The sequence below is a fragment of the Dipodomys ordii genome, unplaced genomic scaffold, assembly GCF_000151885.1.
Source record: "Dipodomys ordii isolate 6190 unplaced genomic scaffold, Dord_2.0 Scaffold84, whole genome shotgun sequence".
In the NCBI taxonomy this organism is placed as follows: domain Eukaryota; kingdom Metazoa; phylum Chordata; class Mammalia; order Rodentia; family Heteromyidae; genus Dipodomys; species Dipodomys ordii.
Window position 1 is genome coordinate 2671146 of NW_012267300.1, and position 24001 is coordinate 2695146.

The 24001-nt window shown below is 31.0% G+C and overlaps 1 protein-coding gene across 3 annotated transcripts in view; it reads left to right on the plus strand.

Annotated features, from left to right (window-relative positions):
• The window catches only part of Nova1 (neuro-oncological ventral antigen 1), a 145308-nt gene that overhangs the window by 100617 nt on the left and 20690 nt on the right, over window positions 1-24001 (plus strand). The window contains exons 3-5 of one of the 3 annotated variants that reach the window (XM_013025352.1): window positions 11770-11936; window positions 19240-19311; window positions 20993-21036. In XM_013025352.1, coding sequence (XP_012880806.1) covers window positions 11770-11936; window positions 19240-19311; window positions 20993-21019 — 266 coding nt within the window. In that variant the 3' untranslated portion in view covers window positions 21020-21036. Of the gene's footprint in view, window positions 1-11769; window positions 11937-19239; window positions 19312-20992; window positions 21037-24001 lie in introns of those variants that run through there. The other 2 variants (XM_013025350.1, XM_013025351.1) reach the window with 2 other exon arrangements.

A 24001-nucleotide genomic window follows, 5' to 3' on the forward strand; every position in this document is an offset into this window, starting at 1 on the left:
ATATGCTGAACCTACTTATAAAAATGTTTCTTCTTATGTGAACTCAATTTCATGCACCTACTGTACCATTTACACACAAAGTGAATATTGTTTTCCATGTTGTATTGGTATTGTTTGTATCGTCTTTCATAAAATATTGCCTTTCTTGGTCAACCTGATAAAGGTAATTTATGCAAAGCTCACAGCTAACATTATGATAATAAAATCAGAAAGCTTTTCTCCTAAACTTAGGAACATGGTAAGTAGGCCAGCTTTCATCTTTGCTATTTGTTATTTAGTAGTATTAGCCAGAATAATTGAAAATAAAATAAAATATGAATCCTAATTAATATGAAAAAAGTAAAACTATCTATGTCTACATAATAATACTTTTATAAATACTTATAAATACCCTTATAATTAGAAAATGTCAAAGAATCCACAATAAAGCTAATACATTAACTAAAATGCTAAGGTACAAGATTAGAATACAAAATCCAGTGTATTCCTGTACTAGCAAGGAACAGTCTAAAATTAAAATGAGAAGGGCCTGGCATACTGGCACATAGCTCCAGTTGGCTAATACATACATACACAATCAAACTGACTATAAATTATGATATACATGGGTGGGTTTCTTTGGTGTAACTCCTTTGAACAATTAATTGCAGTTTAACAAAATGAATACAAGGAAGCTGACACATGTCTGGAGGAAGTGGGAGTTAAGAAGAGATTAAAGAAAATAGGAATTGTGAGCCAGCCATACTTCTCAGTGCATATAATTCTCAGTGCCAGAATTAAAAAAAAGAAAAAAAACTGTAAGAGAGAGGTTGGGATGTGATCAATGGGAAGGGTAGGAAGAAGGATAGAATAGGGAAACTGATCAAAATGAAGGGTACACATAACTAACATATAAAATGAAGTCTCTTTGCACAACTATTTGAAGATAATAAAAATAAATTATCAGCTTGCTAAAATATTGATTATTCACTGACTTGTATTATCCAATCTCTCTTGTAATCTGTGGAGATATGGACCCTCTCCTTCATATTGTATTTACAGACTCATTATAACTGATTTCCTTTTTTCTTTTTTTTTTGGGGGGGGGTCCGGTCGTGGGGTCTGAACTCTAGGACTGGGAGCTGTCCCTCAGCTCTTCAGCTCTACCACTTGAGCCACAGCACCACTTCTGGCTTTTTTCTTTTTGCTTATGTGGTGCTGAGGAATCGAACCCAGGGCCTCATGCATGCAAGGCAAGCGCTCTACCACTGAGCTGCCTTCCCAGCCCCTATAACTGATTTTCTAAGTAACACTGGAGCTCATGAATACATGGGAGTTCAATGGAGACACTTTTGTCATATGTCAAATAGAACTACCCTCAGAGATACCCATTTTTTGCTCTTGATTTATACTTTGTTACTGTGCTGCAAAAATGTCCACCGATGTGTTCTTTCCTTCTCTTTGCATGACTTTGATTAGCTAAGCATAGCACCACTGGTTACACTTCTGCATTCCATAGCATATTCTGTATCTCATCTGTCATACAAACTTTTTTCAGCTTCCAAATTTAGTCTATGATATGAACTTCTGCAAATTACTTCACCATAGAATATAAAGGGTAGGTGAAGATTTTTTTCGTTATTGCAGCAGAAATCAAGTGCAAATCAGTTTTTACAAATGGTGGCAAGTAGATGTATCTCTGTATGTACATATAATAGTAATTTTTATTGAGTTTTTTTGTCGGTTTGGAAGGTTTATTGAGATTTTTGTCTTGTCAGTTTTATAATCCTATATTTTATTGTAGACACTAAAAAGTAATAATATTGACCAAAGTAATGTTGTAATTTTTATTTTTTTCATTTTTTTAATTGTGAAAATACCATACAGAGGGCTTACAATTACATGAGCAAGGTAATGAGTATATTTCCTATCAAGCATTGTTGCCTCCTCCTTTGTTTCCCCTTACTATCCCTTCCCAAACCACCCCCACACACACCCGCACACCAAAGTTGTAAAGTTCGTTTTTCGACATAAGGTCTTGTCATCTTATTGTTGCAATGGGTCCACCTGTATCCCTATTTAAACAATTTGTTTTTCCCTTTCCCTCCACAAATTATACCAACATCAAATACAGTAAAAACGTAGGTTATTGTTAGGAAAGACTTTTTATTTTTTAATTTAATTTTATTGTCAAGGTGATATACAGAGAGGTTACAGTTACATATGTAAGATACTTTTCTCTTTGTTTTTTTTTTTGAGGGGGGGGTTGTCATGGGCCCTGAACTCTGGGCCTGGGTGCTGTCCCTCAGCCTTTCAGCTCCAGGCTAGTGCTCTATCACTTGAGCCACAGTGCCACTTCTAGCATTTTCTGCTTATGTGGTGCCTTATGAATGCTAGGCAAGCACTCTACCACTGAGCCACCTTCCCAGCCCCATGAATACATTTCTCATCAAACATTGTCACCACCTCCCTCATTTTTCTCCCATTTTCCCTCCCTCTAATGCTCCCCACAAGTTGTAAAATTCATTTGCAACATATTGTCTTGTGAGTATTGCTATTGAATTGGTTCGCCTTTTGTCCTTTGTCTCACCATTTTGTTGTTCTCTTCCCTTCCCTAATTCAGATAAACATATTGTTGTTTTTAATGTGCTATGTGAAGTTATTTCTTTTTTCTTGTGTTTTTTTCCCTCTATGGTTTATACCTCATTGTCACTATATTTGGTTTTGGTACCTTGTGTGTTTTAATTCTTAATTTAGAGTAAACCTATGAGAAGGTAAATGAATACCTAGTCATCTTGGTGGGAATTTCTGCATTACTTCAGAACTTAAAAATAAGACAAATTGAGTATACATGACAATGGCTGCCACTGTTATTTAATTTTTTCATGTATATCTGTTTTCAGTGTTCATCAGTACTACAGAAGCTACTTTATAAAAATAGCTAGTTAAATAAAGTATGCCATAAGCATGCATAGAACAGATTGAGACAGGAGTTAAGCAGTGTCTCACGTACCATTCATTGTCTTCTAAGGTCACCAAAGAATATGAATATCTTTTTTGTTTTTTTGTTTTTTTCTGAATTCTATACAGTGATTATTTAGCTTGGTTGGATATATTTTATATTAAAGCATGTTCTTAAAACAGAGCATTAAGACTTTATTCACTTGAGATTAAAGCATGTTATATGACAATTTGCATTATTTGGGGGGAAGAAAAGCAAGTATTATGTATCATAGATGCCAATCCCTATTACTTATTTATTTTATCTTAAAATTTTTATTTTTGGTGCTAGTCCTAGTGCTTAGACTCAGGACCTGGGTGCTGTCCCTGAGCTTTGTTGCTTGAGGCTATAACACTCTACCACTTGCCACAGCTCCACTTCTGACTTTTTGGGTACATAATTGGAGATTGAGAGTCTCAAGGTCTTTCTGCCCAGACTGGCTTTGAACCATATTTCTCAGATCTCATCTTCCTGAGTAGCTAGGATTAAAGGCATTAATAAGTACCAGTGTCTTGCTATTACTTATTTTTCATATGTCTTAAAGTAGTGTATTTTACCCTAGGTAAATGGAAGCCAGAATGGAATATTATTAAATGTGCACACTATTCAATGGTATAAAAACTGCAACTACAAATTGAACTTAACTTTTTATGACAATTTTATAAATTCCTTTGTTATTCTCAAAGCTTATTCTAAAAAGGATTGTTAATGCCTCACATAATTAGTAACCATCTCCTGTGGTGGTTTGTTCTCTGCAAAAGGGTCAATCATTTCCTTTAGTTTTATATTATGTGTGCAGTAAGTCTGAAAAGTAATTTTTCATTTGTCAAACTTTGGTTAAAATTAATTTTCCCCAATCAATCTGAAACATTTGTGGTTTTTCTTAAATATATTTTATTTTTGGTAGCTGGCCTAATGTTACATTTCCTAGAGGTATGTAGTATAATTGCTCGAAAGTACCTTAAATTATTTCTGCGTTTGCTGTGTGACTTTGATCCAGTTGCTTTCACTTAAGTAACTGTAAGCTGGAGATTATATTATCTGTCCTGGTTATTGTGCACATTAAATAATATTAAATGAAAATTTATATGTATGCATGTAGACTTATATACATAATTCATAATTATAAAATGATTGGTAAACATAATGAAGCATTATCATTTAAAGAACTTTTAGAATAATGATAGGAGATGCAAGTTGTAGAATTTCTTACAGTTTTAATTTAGCTCTTATGAATATACAGGCTTGGAAAAGAAACTAAATCATAAAGAAAAGGCTCATGATGAGTGTCAAAGGAAACCTTCAGGTAGCTTCATTTATGGAAATTAGACAAAAGATATGTTTTCTTAGGAAATGGTTTAACACTATATTGCTGCACAATACAGCCCCATAATGGGACTTCTGCTAATGTACTTAGCAGCAGTAAATATCAGAACATATGAATTCATGAAAAGGCTCTGAATTTTTTTAAGGACATTACCAGGAATCATTATTTCTCACATGGATTGTGGTCTGTTGAAAGGCAATATATGAAAATGAAGTCATATGTAAGAATTCTTCCAACAGTCTTAATATATTAAAAGTACCACTGCCATCACTTTTATTCTCATGACGTTTTTTCTCATAATTTAAATTGTATACCATCTAACCTGACAGAATATACCCAACATTTGTTGTCATTCAAGATTGATGCTCTTTGTAACTCACTTTTAACAGTTAATCTAAAGAAAAGCTATTGAACTAATTTTTATGCGGATTTTAACATAAATATATACTTCAGTATATAAATTGGCATGGTTACAAAATTAGGACTGTGAAGCAACTCACTGTTGGTTGTTTTTTATTCATTTAAAAAAAAAACTAACACCTGGATTTCCGTTTGGAAAGTTAAGGTATCTCTCTCTCTCTTTCTTTCTCTCTCTTCCCCCCTCTCCATACTCACACACACATACACACACACACACACACACACACACACACACACATTATTTTAAACATTCTGATAAAAAAAAGTATGAATGCCATAGTTTCTCAGTTGATTCTTACTGCAAATCCAGCAATATAGACAGTTAAAGAGATTTCAAAGGAAAGAAAATGAAAACAGATTTCTTCACTAAGAACCTTTTGTGGAATGATAAACACACCTAAAGAAATCTATAGAGATTGGCATTGTATTGTTATTTTCAATCGTAAGGTTGGCCTGAAATATGAAGGAAATGTTAAATGTATCTTGAGAATATACAGAACACTGAGCAAAAATTATAATGTATTGAGAAAGATTTCCTAAAGTAATAAATCTACTTATTTTAGTGGAAAAGATATTAACCCACTCAGAATATAAGTTGTTTGGAATTTAGTAACTTCTCAGTATTATAAGTCATTATCTTGCTATGAAACTTGCATATGTATTTTGTTGTGTTTCAAATATCAGATTTTGCCTACTGAAAACTTTCTTGACATTTCCATTTTCATAAGTTCTGTTTGAGGCCAAAAACAATGTCTATAGTTTGTCACAGTAATACTGAGAAAGAGTGTTTAATTTTTTTAAGGTTGTGTTATCTTTTTATTATTGTCTTTAGGTAGTTGTACAAAGGAATTGCCAATTAATGTTTAAGAATACAATACATTGTGATCAATATCACTCCTTTCAAAATTAAGATGTTTCACTGTCAATACTACAGTCAAATTCCTTCCTTTTAATACCTGTATTTTCTAAAGAATTGTATGTCTACATTCTTGTAAGTTGTTGAGCTATATTCTCAATGGAAGCATAGATTGAATATCCTTTCATAATTGTACACAGGAGTTGCCATTTAACAAAGCAGTTTAAGAATACCATATCTTAATGTCATTTAACATTCTTTTTTTTTACAATTTTTTTTGTGTGTGAAAATACTGTACAGAGGAGTTACAATTACATGGGCAAGATAATGAGAACATTTCTTATCAAGCATTGTAGCCTCCTCCTTTGTTTCCCCTTCCTATCCCATCCCCCCAACCCTTCTACCCAACCCTCCCTCCACCCCACCAAAATTGTAAAGTTCGTTTTCGACATAACCACCCAACATTCTTATCCATCCTTCCCCTACATACCCTTTCCCTCACTCTTCCTAATTTTATAGGATATACCTTGGATTCTTGACTGCATTCTCGTCTCTCTCCTCCTCTTCATTGATCTACCCCTTTATCCCCTACCCCTTTCTAGTACCTACTTCCTGGTGTGTTATTTTGCTGAACTTTGATTATTTTTTATTTTTTTGGCCGGTTCTGGAGCTTGAACTCAGGGCACTGTCCTTGCACACAAAGAGGCTAGCACTCTACCACTTGAGCCACAGCACCACTTCTGGCTTTTTCTGTTTGTGTGGTGCTGAGGAATCAAACCCAGGGCTTCTTGCATGTGAGGCAAGCACTCTACCACTGAGCCACCTTCCCAGCCCTGAACTTTGATTTTTGGCTTTCTAAAGCATTATACTATTTGAGATTTACCTTTGAATCTACCATATTTCAATTAATATATTTGTATATACTTGATTACCACTCAACTTATGTACTTACAGGTTTATAAGCTAAATCTCACTTCCACATAAAAGAGAATACCTGCATCTTTTGTATCTGGGGCCTGACTTATTCACTTAACATAATTTTTTCCAGGTCTTTCCATTTCTGAATAGAATATAATGGTTTCACGTTTCTCAGCTGGGAATATCTGCCTAGAATTTGTCAATTGAGCATTCCTAATTTCCAAATTTAATGTTTGAAACTCTCCAAAATGTGAATGTTCTGAGTGACGTGTTTGTTGCACTCAATAAGTTAAGGATTTGGAGCATTTAAAAAAATTTTTTTTGTCAGTCATGGGGCTTGAACTGTGGGATTGGGTGCTGTCCATTGGGTGCTGTCAGCTCAAGGCGAGTACACTACTGCTTGAGCCACAGTGCCACTCCCTGTTTTCTAGTGGTTTATTGGAGATAAGAGTCTCACAGATTTTCTTGCCTTGGCTGGCTTTGAACCTCGATCCTCAAATCTCAGCCTACTGAGTAGCTAGGATTACAGGCGTGAGCCACCGGCGCCCAGCTTAAACTTTATATTTGAAAATATGGATGGTAGACCTGTACAAAACAATGCACTTTTCACATGTAAATCAAAAATATTTACTAATTTCCATTATAGATAACAATCAGAAATATTTATGTACTCATTATTGTGGAATAAACTCATTCAAGTTTTAAAGTTGGTACCAATTTTTTCAGAAGTTTTTAATTGCATTTTAGAATATTTGTTCTTTATATTTTGTTAGTTTTACATGTTCAGTTGATCTGTTTCTTTTACTTTAGAAGTTAAAAAATATTAAATTATTTATTTTATCCTCTCATACCGTTGCCTACATGATTTTTACTGAGTGTCCTGTTATGCCCATAAATGAGCATAAAAATTATGCTCATATGCCATAACGTGTTACTTTAGTTTTATAAAATCCTTTTCCAAAATATATCAAATTTGCATATATCATCTGATCTTAAAAACCCAAATATGTATATTTTCTTTATACATGTTTTGCACTAATAAAAAGCTATACAAATCATTCATATATATAAATATAATTCCAAATTAGGTATAAAGATAGGTATAAAAAGTTATTTCTGTAGTTTAAAAGCTACCTGTTAAGCGTATGTTGTGTCAGGCATTATTCTACATACTGGAGATGCAGTAGTGAGTTTGACCAAGTTTCTCTGATAGTTCTTTTTGTCTTTGCTCAGCCTGTATGACCCCCAGTTTTCTCGATAGCACTTAATCCTGTCTATTTAGTTTTATGTTTAAAGTTTTTGCATGATCTTTTTAGCCCTGACTCTGTCTTCACCTTCCAATTGGATTATTGCTTACTAGGTTATCAAAAAATATTTTTCAAATGAATGATGGGCGTGAAAACCAGAACCCATAAGTATTTTGTATCCCAAAAGCCAAGTGATATGTTCTTAGAATATCCAACCTGTCAAATGTTGATGGTGGCACAAAGAATGTGAAGAACAGAAAAGTGTATTTGCCCAGGTATAGCTTTAATAAGTTCTTTCAGTGGACATTTCAGACACATGCCATAATGGAATAGACCCTGGAGCAAATAGCTATAGTGGAGAAGGTTTAAAATTGGGTATGAGGAAGCAGAGTATATTTAACTCACTCAAGGAATTTTTAGCTATGAAAAAATTGATCTTTCTAGAAGAAAGGTCATCAAATTTTCATAATTTTATTGCTTATTGTATAATTTTATTAGGAAGTTTTCAAATGTACATAAAAGTGGGATAGTGAATCTCCTTATATGGTTTATAAACAGTTTCAAAATTTTGCAAAGCCTACTTCTTTTTATGTTGCAGAAATATTTTAAACACATTCCACTGGTTTTCTATGTATATATTTTATTAATATCTCCAAAAATTAAAAAGGATGCTTTCTTACAAAACCTGATGTTATAATCACAACTGTTAAGTAATTGATACGCCTTAATACTCACTTCATATACTTGTTTCAATTGTCCTTCAAATGAAAATTGTCTAAATTTGAATCGAAATTCTAATATAGTTGGATTATAATATCTCTTAGTTAATTTTATTATATAGATTATATAGATTATATTATTTCTCCTTACCAATGAACCTGAATCAATTTTCTAAACTGTTTGACATTTTCGATGGGTATTTTTGCTTCTCTACAGAATAATATTTCTGCTTTTAGAAATATCTATAATTGTATAGTACAAAATTTTATTAATTTTAGATTCAAATACTTTGTATATAAATACACAAAAGTATTTGAACACAAAAGTATTTGAATACACATACAAAAGTATGTGTATATATATACAGATATATACAGCCACACAAAAGTGTTTGAACCTAAAACTAATAAAACTTCTGTTATATATTACAATAAAAACTTTTGTTATATATTGCAATATATATTACTATATATATAGAGAGAGAGTTAAACTATATGTTGCATTACTTTAAAAGGTTCATATTGATTGTTTTCACATTTTTCATCACATTAATGTTGATCGCTGAAGTCAGTCAGGAAAAACCTTGATAATTTCATTCAAAATTTGTCATAAACATTTTAACCAATGGTTTTATCCATTTATTATCTTTACCTAAATGGATTATCCCATTATTTTTACAAAGACTAATTTTTCAATTCCACAAATGTCTTTAAATGTTAAAATGCTTGTAATATATTTTCTTATGATGGAATGCGCCAGTAAAAAAACACAGCTTAAAGAAAGGAGCTGAAAAACAGAAGAACAAAATACATGATGAGTAAAGCAGGATTGAGCCCAAGAAAGAAGTGATGGAATGCTCTAGGTTGTACCTAATTTTAGAAATGTGCTTTTAGCCATTTGATTACCCATGAAATTAAAACTTTAAAGACATCTCATTAGTTAGTCTTTGTAATTAATTTTAACCCTTCTAATTACATATTTTGTGACGTCTCCCTAAAACTATATACACTCATATTTTTACCTTTTACAAAATGTGAGCACATACTTTTAAAAAATGGATTTTCAACTCTTGTTATTCTGCTGCATAAAGAAATAAATACTACCGTCAAACAAAATGATAAATAACTGGCAGTTCAGTTTAGACAGTAATCGAGTTCTAAAAGCATTTAAAATAACAAAACCCAGCAACTTTTCATGATTTATATGCTCATTTGTGTTACAGGACTTTTATCATATTTGTGACAGTTTTCCTTTTTAGTGACTTCCTGTTAAAATTATGATTTTTCTGTTACCTGAGTGAAAAGGCCTTTAGAAATGAGAAGAATATAATAGCATCCCTTCTGAATATTTCGTATTTCTTAGTGATATATGCATGCTTTCCTTTTTTCTTTCTTTTACTGGAGTAATTCTAATGGAAATGAAATAATCTTTGGATTTTATACATGGTAAATGTCATTTTATGAACTCTATAAATTGTCTCATACAGGCTTCTGTTTGATATTTGGCTTTGTGGACAATCATATTTCTCTCTGGATCAGTGATTTCTATTTGCTATCTGTTACTCTATACAATCTGGAGTATTGGGGTTACTGTGTGATTAGATATCATATGTATTCGTTAAATCAAAATTAAGAACAATATAAATTGTATAAAGTATTTATTTAGTATTACATTTTACTATTAAAAATAACTCTAAGCTAAACTATTTTGGGAACCACTGGAGAGTATTCTATGTTGTTTCCAAACACAGTAATGTGATCTGATGTATGCTTTATCTACTGACCCAAATAAGGACATTTTACGTTAGCTATAATGATCAGCTCCTATCCTTTCTAGATATTTATTGAATATTAATTTAATCTCATAATATCTCCTCTGAGTATTCCTATAAATTAGTTCATGTATTTAAGAATCACCAAGATACCTCATTATAGACAAGGATAAGAAGATTATTAAGAGAAACAAGAAAAATTAAGTACATAGACTCAAATTGTGTTTTTCAGGTTTTATCCATCCTTACAAATGAAAGTTATACTTGCTCACTATTGAAATATTTCTGCAACCTAGGACACGTGAATTTTGGGACTGAATTAGGAAAGTTTAACTATGCTTATTATTTATTATAATCATTTGCATGATCAAGTCTCTTCTAAAAGAATGACCAATTGTTTATGTACTATAATCTTAAAGGCACTGTAAAGTTAACACCTGTAATATTAGTAGTTTCATAACTGTGCTCTTTAACAATATTTTAAAATATTTTGCAGATCAGAATTTTGAAATACTACTACTACTACCCAAAGGAAATGTAGTAGTTACTTGAAAATGTTCATACAGATTTTAAAAATTTACAAATTTTAAAATGTCATTTTTTACCAAAATAATTTGTCATTAGAAAAAGATGAAAAATGCATCTTGTGTTTTGGGGACAATGAGATTATTACTCTTGAATTACAGTCTGCTTCAGTAAACCTCACAGTAGTCTGAAAACCTAATAACATACTTTCATTGCCTTAGAGTCTATCTGTAAAACACTAATACTTTGCTCTATGTGATATATAAATACTACTTATTTAACCCTGATATTCTTATTAAAATTATGTCATTAATAAAGGGAACATTGTTTATCCAGAACTATTTACTATATACCAGAGATTTAGACTGCTGGAATAATATAGCACAAAGCAATTATGCTATATTATATTGTCAGTATACAGCTGACATTCCAATGGAAAAAATTAAAAGTAATGAAATATAAAATACCAAGTAGTGCCTCTTACTATGATTAAGAGATCTGAGAGTGTGAAGAGTGTTAGTAATTTAGAAATTTATCAGCTGTGAAGTTACCAGGATCTATCTCATTGTGAATAATTGTAACATTCGTGTTGGTTTATCCATTTCTTTATGTAATAACTCTCTTACATTTATCTCCTTTACAGGGTTTACCCATAGAGGTTAAGCTCTTTGAAAGATGGTTCTGTAGATACTTACCTATGTGTTTCTAACCCCAATTTTTACTTGAATACTAAGTATTCGTTTTTTAAGTGAATAGGCATGGGTAGAGTTCTGAATTTCTCTGGACCTCTGCTTCTTCTAAAGTTCAAGAACTCTAAAACTGCAATAACTACAATGAAAGAATAAATGAAAATGATATTATATACATAAATTATATTTAGCTTAACATTTAGAACTTAGAGCTATACATTTTATATTATTTTACTTATACTTTTTCATAGCTTTTATGCTAAAAAAATGTAAAATGAGAAGATATATTCCCTGAAAACACATCTTCTATCTGCAGGTACTACTGAGAGAGTGTGCTTGATCCAGGGAACAGTTGAAGCACTGAATGCAGTTCATGGATTCATTGCAGAAAAAATTCGAGAAATGCCTCAGAATGTGGCCAAGACTGAACCTGTCAGCATTCTACAACCCCAGACCACCGTTAATCCAGATCGCATCAAACAAGTGAGTTTTTAGTTGAGAAATAAAAGAGCAATATCAACAACATACTATGAATTCCTTACAAAAGAATTAAGTGTTAGCATATACAGGTTTCTAAAGCACATTTAAAACCTAACAGTTGTCTATTAGCTGAAGACTATCAAGTTCTCTTTCTTTGACAAATTAATCTCTTAATTGACTGGATTTGTCATTTATTAGTGTTATTCTGAGGAACATTTATGTGACTATGATCATCTCTTTGTAGATACATATTTTATTAACTTACAGTAAATTAATCTGTTTAATATTACATCACTTTTTAAGTAAAATAAAACCTCTATGTCTTTAAATTTTCCAATAACCAGTCTCACCTGTAATCCTAGCTGCTCAGGAGGCTGAGATCTGAGGATCACAATTCAGAGCCAGCCTGGGCAGGAAGTTTCAGTTGTGTGAGAATCTTATCTCTAAATAACCACTGAAAAGACAGAAGTGTAGCTCTGGTTCAAGTGGTAGAGTGCTAGCTTTGAGCAACAAGGCTCAAGGATAGTACCCAGGCCCTGAGTCCAAGTGCCAAGATCAGCACATACATACACTCTCTCTCTCTCTCTCTCTCTCTCTTTCCTCTTCTCTCTCCCCCTCTCTCTGTTTCTCTCTTCGTCTGTCTCTGTCTCTGTCTTTCTGTCTCTCTGTCTCTCTCTCTCTCTCTCTCTCACACACACACACACATACACATGCACACACTTTTTTTTAATACCCAGTTAGTAATATCTGTAGTTTTATATATAGATTCCTGTTTTGTTAGTCATGTTCAATATTTTTTTAATCAAAGAATATGTGTGAGTTAATTTGTGCACCTTAACATGAAGTCCTTTGTTATGAATAAGCTATTATGTTTTGTATAACTTGTGTGGTATTTACATATATGTCATATAAGACCAATGATGATTTTTAATGTATGGGATTTTCTGTGATGAAAGTTTTATTTGACAAAATTAATTGTGCTCTTTAAGATTAATTAGTAACTGACATCATATAGGAGAAAATGACATTTAATTTTAAGATAGATTCTTCTTCCATAAACAATTTTAAATTAGATTTACTTGATATATTATGTGTATAATTAATGTTCCCACTTTTATTCAGAATTAAGTTTACGCTCAACAAAATGTACTTTTTTGTTTTATTTTTATTAATATATCAAATATTTAATAGAATTTTGTGCTCACTGTAATAAATTTGAAGTGTAGCTCAAAGTTTAATTAATTTCATGTCCTGATTTTAAAAAAGAATGTTATCAATCAATGTTATAAAACTAATCTGGCCAATATATAGATAGTTATGATGCTAATAACAAATTAAAAATAACTAGGAAATATTCTGTCAGTATCAAATAATTCACTATGTATATCCTCCATGACTTTTAAAAGAAATATCACAATATATAAATGGCACCATATAAATATTTTAAAGATTAAAAGTTTTTCTTTTGTTCTCAGCAGCCACTTAATAATTTTAAAGTGCTTGATGAATCTATGCTAAGTGAATACAAAGCATAGTTTAAAGCCTTATAACATTAAAGTACTTCCTTGGTTTTATCCAGATGTTAATAGTTTATATCTATTTATAAATATATAAAATCACTGTGGGTGGCTAAGATCTTACAGAATGAGCACTGAAGTATAGTGTCTCTTCTTGCCTTAATCTAGCCAATTCTCTCTCTCTCTTTCTCTCTATCTCCTTCTCTACTCTATGAGCATTTAAACATTTAGGACAGAAGAGAACATTTGACTCTTAGAAACATAAATCATGATATGAGTAGTATGATAGCATTAAAACATATTCAAGACAGTATAATGAGTTACTTTATATTATTTTTATAGGAGCAGTTAGCTAGTACCATCAAATCATAGAATCATAGTATGAATTGTAATTAAAATTATAATTTATCCATAGCAACATGATATTTACAGTCTACCTACCATATATCCATTGGCAGTATAAATTTATGAAGATTATTAGAATTTTTAAATGGAATTTATTTTATTTGCCTTTCTTAGATAATGTTAATTATATTCAGGATACATGTTAAATTAATGTCTATTAGCTTATTTTTGTGTGTTTACAGTCATTTATAAGCCTTGTTGATATTTATGGAATTTAAATTATTGTTGTTTTTTATGTATTCTGTAATCAGTAATGTTTGTGAAGTAGCCTATCATTTATAAGAATTTATCAAAGGAACAATTTAGTAAGGCAATATATTTAACAGAACCACTTTCTTTGCAATATAAAAACTGAAAATACTTGAACAATCTGGAGACTTGCAGGAACATTGTTCTAAAACATTATATATCAACTATTTTTCAAGTTTACATTGTCTAATTTTCTTAATATCCAACTTACCAATGTGATATTTTCCACAAATTATTCTATAAAAAGTCAAGCATACAAATTTGAAAAATAGTAATTTCAGTTTTGAAGGACTGATGTCAGTCTGTAGCGTAGAATAGTTATTTAACCAATAAACCATTTTGCTATAGAATAAAGACATTTAACATGATGTCTATATATTTAAAATTTCAGCACATAAGAATCATGATAAGACTCTTGCTAATAACCTTTCTCTGCACAAGTGACATATTATTTGTACTTGTTGGGGCTTTGTTCCTAATTTTAATTAAAGAACTAATGTTTAAATTTTTATTCCCAATTTTCTTTTGCATAATATTGTTTAAAGAATAAAATTCGAGCATTGAAAAATGTTAGAGCTAGAAAAATGTAGTGTCCTAGGAAAGTAGAGCATAGAAATCTAGAACAGTAGCCTTGGATCTCATTTCATATTATTAGTTATTGTAGACTGTCAGTCCTCAATTTGAGATTATTTTTAAAGAACAGCATCAGTAGAAAAGAAATTGGTAGAGGGAGTTAAAGAATTCTCTTCTATTAAAAAAAAAAAAATCACCAGGCGGCAGTGGCTCATGCCTGTAATCTTAGCTACTCAGGAAGCTGAGATTTGAAGATGGCGTTCAAAGCCAGCCCAGGCAGGAGAGACTGTGAGAGTCTTATCTCCAATAACCCATCAGAAAACTGGAAGTGGCACTGTAGCTCAAGTGGTAGAGCACTAGCCTTGAGCTGAAGAGCTGAGGGACAGTACCCAGGCCCAGAGTTCAAGCCCCACAACTGACAAAAAAACCCACAGCAATCAAAAAGATAACCAAATCATAATCTCAGTCAAAAAAGCTTTACTTTCAATACGAATAATTAGCAAAATCGCATTGTTAAATTTGTTGTTCATTATTCACTCAGTTACCAACTTATTAAATGCCTTTCTAGTAATTTCAAAATATACAAGGTTATAGCCCTATTTCTTTGTGAAATACAATTATTTTCAATAATTTGTAAAGATGTTAAACTACGTTTATATCCCAAGCTATAATGTAAATAATATATTATAAATGTTGAAGGGTATCAAAAATGTAGACTAGAGTAATGGTTAATACGATATGAACTGGACCTTGAAAATTGTACAGGAATTGCTTAAATAAGAGAAGAAATTTTTTTAAAAAACTTAGGAAGGTGTATATGGGAAGGATTCCATGATTAGTAAAAACACTATGTTGTCACAAAAGGAACATTTGTGTGGCAAATTATTAGTTAAATAAGATGAGACCAGATAATGGAAAGCCTTACATGGCTAGCTGAGGTAAATCCTACAGACTGCAAATTATTACTCATATTTCCCAAAGAACTGTTTTGCTTTCTCTGAAATCTTACTAAAAAAAATAGACATTTGTTCTCTTTTATGCTAACACTCCAGACAGACTCTTAAGGTAACAGCTTTTGATAGGTAGAAATAGGGGAAATTTGCCAACAATGATAACCTAAAAGTGATAGCTACAAACTCAAATCTTTGATCTATTTGAATGTGTACAGTGCTCATGTTTATTTAACAGAGTTTTAAACATAAGTTGGAAAAGTGATCATTTGAGTAATGTTCCTTAGTAGGCTCATAATATATAAATTTTGAAATTTGAGAACAACCTTTGAGGTTTGTTGTTTATTGCTGTGTTTGCTTTGTCTGAAATATTAAAGATTATTGTTGATCTATTACTGTGGACTTGATTTAAGACAAGCTGTATTTATTTTTACTTCTTTACAGTAATATTGTGTAGTTCAGCAAAACTGTTACCTGTTAGCAAGATTTCACCTTATAATTTGTAGTAACTTTTTGTACTTACTCCTCAAAGCTTGATTGTATCAACATTGAACCAAATACTTCTTGTTAAAATCTTAATTTTCAAATTACTTTGATATTTCCAAGATCCTCTGTCTTACAGTTATTAAAATACTGTTTTTCTGCAATAAGTAATTCAACCTTAATGTCTGAAAATTCTTAAGCAGACATTCAAATTACATAAATAAAAAGTATATTATACTTTTCCATTTAAAGTGGAAATGCTATTAGTATTGACTGAATCTATTGTCTTCACTATTTGAAAATTGAAAAATGATTTTTAACAGAATGTGTACTTTGTAAATGTTAAATACTACAAATGTATTAGTAAACTGCATCTGTTATATGGATATTTAATTACATCTTCATGGTGTATATCATCCAAAATTTTAATGGCATTTAATTCAAAATCACTAAGCTTTAACAACTAAGTAGTAAATGATATAAGCATTTTGCTGACAAAATATTAAAGATTCAAGCTTTGTACATTTATATTGTACATTGAAATATTTCTTAGAGTTTTTTTGATACATTTTTGTGTGGTTAAAAACAATCAATACCACTGTTCTGTCAGTCTAATGAATAGAAACTTTTAATCTGAAACTATTTCTATAATATACTTCTGTTTATACATTTATAAGAACAAGTTTTTCTCCTAGTATTTAAAAAGATCAGCTGAGACGAAAATATATTCATTGTTAAAATTAAATTTGTTAAAGGCACTTACTTTTTATGTTTAAAGGTCATCTATATAAAAATAGCTAACAGACTGTCACATCTTTATTTAAAAACTAATTTAGAAATTCAACCAAGAAAATAATTTACTGTGACATTTAAACAGTCTTGTCCTTTGATGCACAAACATATAATTTTCACTTGTTTATTGAAAATACTAAAATCTCACTTATTACCTGATTATAATATTTAATAAGCAAACATTTAATTATCAAAATATATCAATATATTCTTGAAGTTTTAATTTTTTTATTTTTGGGGTTCCAAAAAGGATCAGGATTATTAAGTACAATTTAGATGAATACAAGTTCAGTTATTAATACATGCTTCATACCTCCTTTATATGAAAAGAAAAAAGAAAATTAATGATGTGTTTAACAAATCACCTTAATACAAGTTACCACAAATTTTGAACCACTTGATAGCACGGTATTTGCTGTTCTTTGCTGTACTTAATGATTTCATTATGAATGTGTTTCCAGGACAAGGGGGCTATCACAATTGCCCTGTAGCAATTCCATGTTGGTTTCTATTCTGATGCAAATAGAAAAGCCCTATGCAACTAGCATCTTGGGCTTGTGTGGGTTAATGGTCCTTGGTTCCTGTCTATACTGAAAGAGTCTCTAGTTAACACATTTTAGTCAACAACTTCATTATTAATCTGAGACCACTGTGGGACAGACTTTTTAAAATGTTGAATGCTTTCAGAATTTTGTAAAATAGCATTAAGTCAGAGGTAGGAAAATATAACATTTAGAAGAATGAAGTTATTCACATGTGCTCCAACATAGTATTTACTGCACATAAAAGAATATGTTAATACAATTTTAATAACTGAAAATATGGTCTTTCTGGAGAAATAGCAAGAATTAATTACAAAGAGCCAAAATAGAAGATAAGGGATTTGTAGCACTTAAAGAAATGTAGATTCACATCTGACTTTAGACTCTCTCTTATTTTTGTATGATTGAGAAACATCTTGGTTTTACTCACCATTCAATCTAGTTTTCTTCAGCCTATCTTAAATTTGAATTTAAGTAGGATAAGGAATATTTTTGAGGAAGTAACATAAAAAGATCCAATAAAATAAGAACCAATCTCATTTACTAGAGGGCAGCATCTTAACCAGAAGCTTTTCTATTTCTTATCCTTTCCTTTACTCATATACTTTTTTTCTGTTCAGATCTTAAATGCAAAATATGACTTCTGGTGATTTTATCTGCTTTTCTTTACACTGCTGAACCTTTAAAGTTATGCTTTTGCTCATATGTAAGTGATTGTGATGTATATCTATCAAGAAAATCATAATGGAGACTTATCTCTATACTATGAAATCCTACCCCATTTTGCTTAGTAAATATTATCTACTAAAGATACCACTTAAGCAATGTTGGTTGGCTAAGTGAACAAATGGACACTTTTTAAAACTCTTTACAACTTTTAAAAACTCTTAACATCACATATAGCTTAAGGTTGCTCTAATAGACAAAAAAATTCTGAAATAGCTTAATGATTTGTTCAACAGTTATAAGGTCGCTTACAATATGTTTTATATACAGCCTATACAAGAGTTTAGAAGTGAACAAAGAATATGACTCAATATTTTTGTGATTATTTTGAACAGCGGCAACAATGTTATACTCTTCAAATTTATTAAATTTACTATTTAGCATAAATATATTTAGCATAAATATATCTTGTTATTTTTTAAAGTGCTATTAATTACGTGTTTATTAATATGAAGTTAATGTTTACATTTTCAGACGGGCTCTAACTTAATTAAAATTAATATTTTAGAAGAGAATGTGATATTAAGAACTCTGAACTGCAAATTTAATTACTTTTATGTATGGACCCTAAATTCATATGGAATCAACTTCTTGGTGATATTCAACATATTAAGTAGGTGGATACTTTTATCCAAAGTAAACTTCATTTCACCACCTTGTCAAATCTCCAGCTGTATTCATTGATAGGTAAATGACCTTCTTTCAGTTTTACTCATCAGATTTCTGGAATTTTATTTTGACATCTCTTTTCCCCCAGGAAATCAAGAGGGAAAGAAATGAGGCTACTATTCATGAATATGGTCAGGATACCTTTAGTGCCCATGTGAATTTTATCTGTCACCATCATGATTTCAAGTCATGACTTTATTTTTACATGCTTATGCATGCATATTTACATGCATTAGTTACCTGATTGATCTTAAATTCCATTAACTTTAATTGAATAAGAGAAAACTTTGTTCATAGGATTTTGTTCTCCTTATGTTACATTTTGTTTTGTTTTGTTTTATTTAATAATCAGTTTAAGGCTTGTAAAGGTTGATTTGCTCCTGAACTGCTTTGTTCCCAGACATTGCCATCTTCCCCAACTACCACCAAGTCCTCTCCATCTGATCCCATGACCACCTCCAGAGCTAATCAGGTACAGTATCATCCTATCATCTTCTCCATACTTTCACGGGTGATGCCTGCAAACTGGAGAAAAAGATACTGGTGGGTTAAGGATTTATTCGTTCATTCACATATATACACCATAATCCGATTCCAAATAACTTGAAAAACAAATATCAACTAATTATTAGAATTTATGTACATTTTAACAAGATTATATTCAGATATGGATTTAATTAGAGTATTGAATTATTCCCTTAAAATTGCATTTTTGGAGCTCTGATGATTAGTTATTGAGTTGGTATTTTAATCCCCCTCAATATCTCCTCTAAGAATTATTGGTATGTAAGTTAAAGGTATCTTAAGGGCAAAAAACAGTTACTAAAAACTGAGCAAAGGTATATCTTTAAAAGTGAATGCAATTATATTGGAGGCATGCCTTCCTATGTAAACAGTATTGGTGACAAACATAGTAATCTAATCTTAACTAAAATGATACATGTAATAAGTTTAATATTGTTTAATAACTCTGGAGATGGCATTTTATTAATATTTAAGAGAGTTTCAATATTTTCGTTGCTAGAGTGGCAAACTGCAACTAGAAATAAATTTTATTAGTTTGATTTGATGATTGTCTTGGTGCTAAATATTAACAGGTCATTTTTAATAAATGTAAATGTTGCTTAATCTATTAAAGGAATTAAACACATTTTCATTTTGTCTGAGTTGAGTTTCATTTAGGTGAGAAATATTTTTTTCTTATTTCTACTGGCATTTTTCCACTAATTCAAACCTTATGGGATCATTCAAACAACAAAAGCTGATTTAAAATGTATTTTTATTAATTTTCCAACAAATTATTAACTTTGAATTATGTTTGTTACATACATTAAATTTAGCATGTTACCTTATGAAGACTCTCAAGATTATTTTGCTCACTTTCTATTGCTACCTCAGATAGAATCATATTACAATAACATGGAACAAAACAAAACAAACAAACAAAACCCCCAAAGTGTTTAGTATGTTATTCAACAGTAAAAGCTTGATTTGCACTTTATGAAATGTCATTCCCTTCAAACAAAAGTACTTTATAATTCTCACATTTTAGCTCTAATTAATTGGTTAATAAAGTACATTTCTTTGGTGACCAACCCAGAACTTCTCTTTGAAGGAAATAATAATACATAGTGAATCATATTTGTATTATGTACACATGGACTTAAAAGTGTATGTAAGTGTATATTTCTTGGCCTTTTCACATAAGCTTTAATTGTATAGTATAGAAACATTGGAAAAAATATTTGATTACTTTTTTAATGTTTCTCTTACACTATATCATTGTTTTGTTTCCAAAGAAAAGCAAGAAAAATCAACACAACAGCAACAAAAATGAAATTAATGATTTTTCCAAAGTATCAAGCTAAAATCCCGCCACTTAGAAAATAACATTTTAATTGTTTCTATGTAACAGATTTATGAAGATGTGCGTTGTTATAAAATGAGTTCTTCAAAATATAATTATGTATACGAAAGTTTTTATGTTGCTGTGTATTTTCCTCCTTTGTATTTGCCCCTACGTTCAACTCTCCAAAATCGAATAAGGTTTTGTTAATTTGAAATAGTCGAGGATGATTTTAATATTCTGTCAGCTGTACTCAAATATGTATGTTATTTGTACCCTGTTTTCTTATATTTGTTATGCGAAGAAGAATGATGATGTCTCCTGGATAACATGAAGCAAGATTTAAAAGAACAGGACATAACACTAAAATTCACCGAAAAGTATCAACATTGACTTTATGTTATTTGTAATTATTTTTACATTATTTCCTGGCAGATACTATTTATGTGGTAGAGAGAAGGAATTTGTTTTCTTGTTGATTTTCACTTTAAATTATAGAGGTCACAGTTGCTTCTTATAAATTTTCCTAGTTGATTTTGTCTCACTATACTGACATCTGTATTATTGGGGCAGGAAAATATTTCTATAAAATAATCTTATACTTTACATAATTAAAACTTGGACATATAAGAAAATAGCTTTTATAACAGATTTAAATTTAGTTTTTTCTTACCTGCTATTCAACAAATATGTCTTGAGTTTATAGCTTACAAAAATGGTTCAAAGCCAGAGATGTCTCTTTTAGATTAGCAATCATTATATACGTTTTATAATACTCTTCTCCATTAAAAGTATAGCCAGATGCCAGTGGCTCATGGCTGTAATTCTAACCACTCAGGAGGCTGAAATTTGCAGATTGTGGTTCTAAGCCAGCCCAGGCAAGAAAGTCTGTGAGTCCTTTCTCTAATCAACCACCAAAAAAAGTTAGATGTAGAGCTGTGGCTCAAGTAGCCTTAAGCACAAAAGCTCAGAGACAGCACTCAGGCCCTGAGTTCAAGTCCAGAATTGGCACAAAAAGGTAGATCAAAACTTTTCCTACAAGAACTACAGTAAGTCAGTATTAAATAATGACAGTCAGTATCTGTATTTTAATCAAAATTATGTTATGAGTTCTATTTTCCTGAATAGCTTGTGTTATAAACTAATGTGTTAAAGAATTAGTGAACTATAAATATTCAATCATTCCAAAAAACATAAAAGTAATTCAAAGATTAAGGTTGGTCTACAGATCCAACATTTTAAAACTCCTTCCTATCTAAACAGTTGTGTTTAGTGCATGAATTTTACTTTCTTACCATTCAAGCCTCCTAACATAAAGTACAGTAATGTGCAATAATAATTTTTTCTTCAAAATTGAAGGATTATTATATAAAAAGCTTTATAAGATGGTAACTAGAAATCAGCACTGGAAGTGATACCAAATTACATATGATCATTCTTGTTCCATTCCTGGCTGAGTAACCTTGATCCTCAGATTCCTCATCTGAAACAAAAAATAGAACTTGATAGGGTTGACATAGGAAATGCAGAATTAATTATTTAAAGTCATTATGTAAAAGTTTATATTTTACAATGTTTTAGTTTAGTGTTTAGAAGTATTCTTTTATCAGTCTTAAATTATTCTGTAATTATTTTCAAAGGAAATACTAAATTGTTTTTTACTTAGTAATCACATTGCTCCAACTTTCCCACAGAGATAATAAAAGTGTAGAGCCTCTAGTGGGGTATGTAATCCTAAATTACTTAGAAGGCTTAGATCTGAGGGTCACAATTCAGTGCCGTCCAAGGCAAGAAGGTTCATGAGACTCTATCTGCAATTAACTACCAAAAAAAGACATGGAGCTGTGGCTCAAGTAGTAGAGTGATAGCTAGCCTTGCAAAAAAAAAAAAAAAAAAAAAAGGTCAGGGATAGCACCCAAGCCATGAGTTCAAGCCCAGAACTGGCATAAAAAAATAAATAAGGCCAGTGGCTCATGCCTGTAATCCAAACTACTCAAGAGGACAAGATCTGAGGATTGCAATTTAAAGCCAGCCTGGCCAACAAAGTCTGTGAGACTCTTATCTCTACTAAACTACTCAAAAAAAGCCAGAAGTGGTGCTGTGGCTCTAGTGGTAGAGCTAATCTTGAGCAAAAGAAGCTTAGAAACAGCTCCCAGGCCCTGAGTTCAGACCCTAGAACAAACAAACATACATACATATATACATACATACATACATACATACAAAACGAATAGTTTTATGAATAATATTCTTTTTCAAATGTTTTAAATGAATAATTAAATGGGATATTCTTATGTACTGCATTTTAAATGTGAACTAAATATTAAGATACGGCAAGTAAAATTGTATTTTTTTTCTTTTTGATTCCAGTGCTAGTGCTTGAACGCATGGCCTCACTGCCTTTCTACTTATTACCACAGGCAGTTTTCCTGTGATCAAAGCCTATTCATTGCAAACTTACAATAAATCTCAGCTTTTCCTTTAGAAAAGGGTATTATCTATCAAGGTTTTGCTCTCTGTGGGAGCATTCCAAACAGCAGGCAAACAGCAGGAGTTTTCAGGTTCCATATTTAAAAGACTGAACAAAACTTTTTTTTATTTTACTAAATAATGTGTTTTATTATGACATTTTCCAAGATGTAAATATATATATATATATATATATATATTATTTTATTATATTTACCCCTGTCATCCTCTCATTCCTCTCCCTCTGGTTACTACTACAAAATAGTCCACCTTTTACATTCATATCTTTTTGCTTGTTTGTAGATTTAGTTTCTTCATTTGAGAAAAATTAAGAAATATTTGTCTTTCTAAATCTAGCTTATTTTGTTAACTTGATGATACCCAGTTAAAATAATTTTCTTGCAAATACGATACTTTGATTTTTTTTCATGGCTGGATAATTTAACATAATACACACACACACACACTGTTCATTTATATAGACACTTATGCTGATTCTATAACTTGGGTCTTATGAATAGTGCTTCAATGAGCATGGATATGTAAGTATCTCTATTTTTAGATTTTTTTGTGTATTTGCTAAGGAGGAGTAGAACAGAATCATATATGATAGTTTTGGTGTTTTTACTTGTAGGTTTGTTATAGTAACTTCTGTATTGATTTTCAAAGTGCTGCACTAATGTAGATTCTCATCAACAAAAACTTCAATGTCACTTCTACCTTGTTTAGTCTTTTGTAGTAAAATGAATGAAAGTGTTATCTCTACTTTTGTTTTCCAGTTTCTTTCTATTCCAAAACCTACTTCAGAGTTTGTCTCCTTTATTCTACCACAACTGTTTGTCAAATA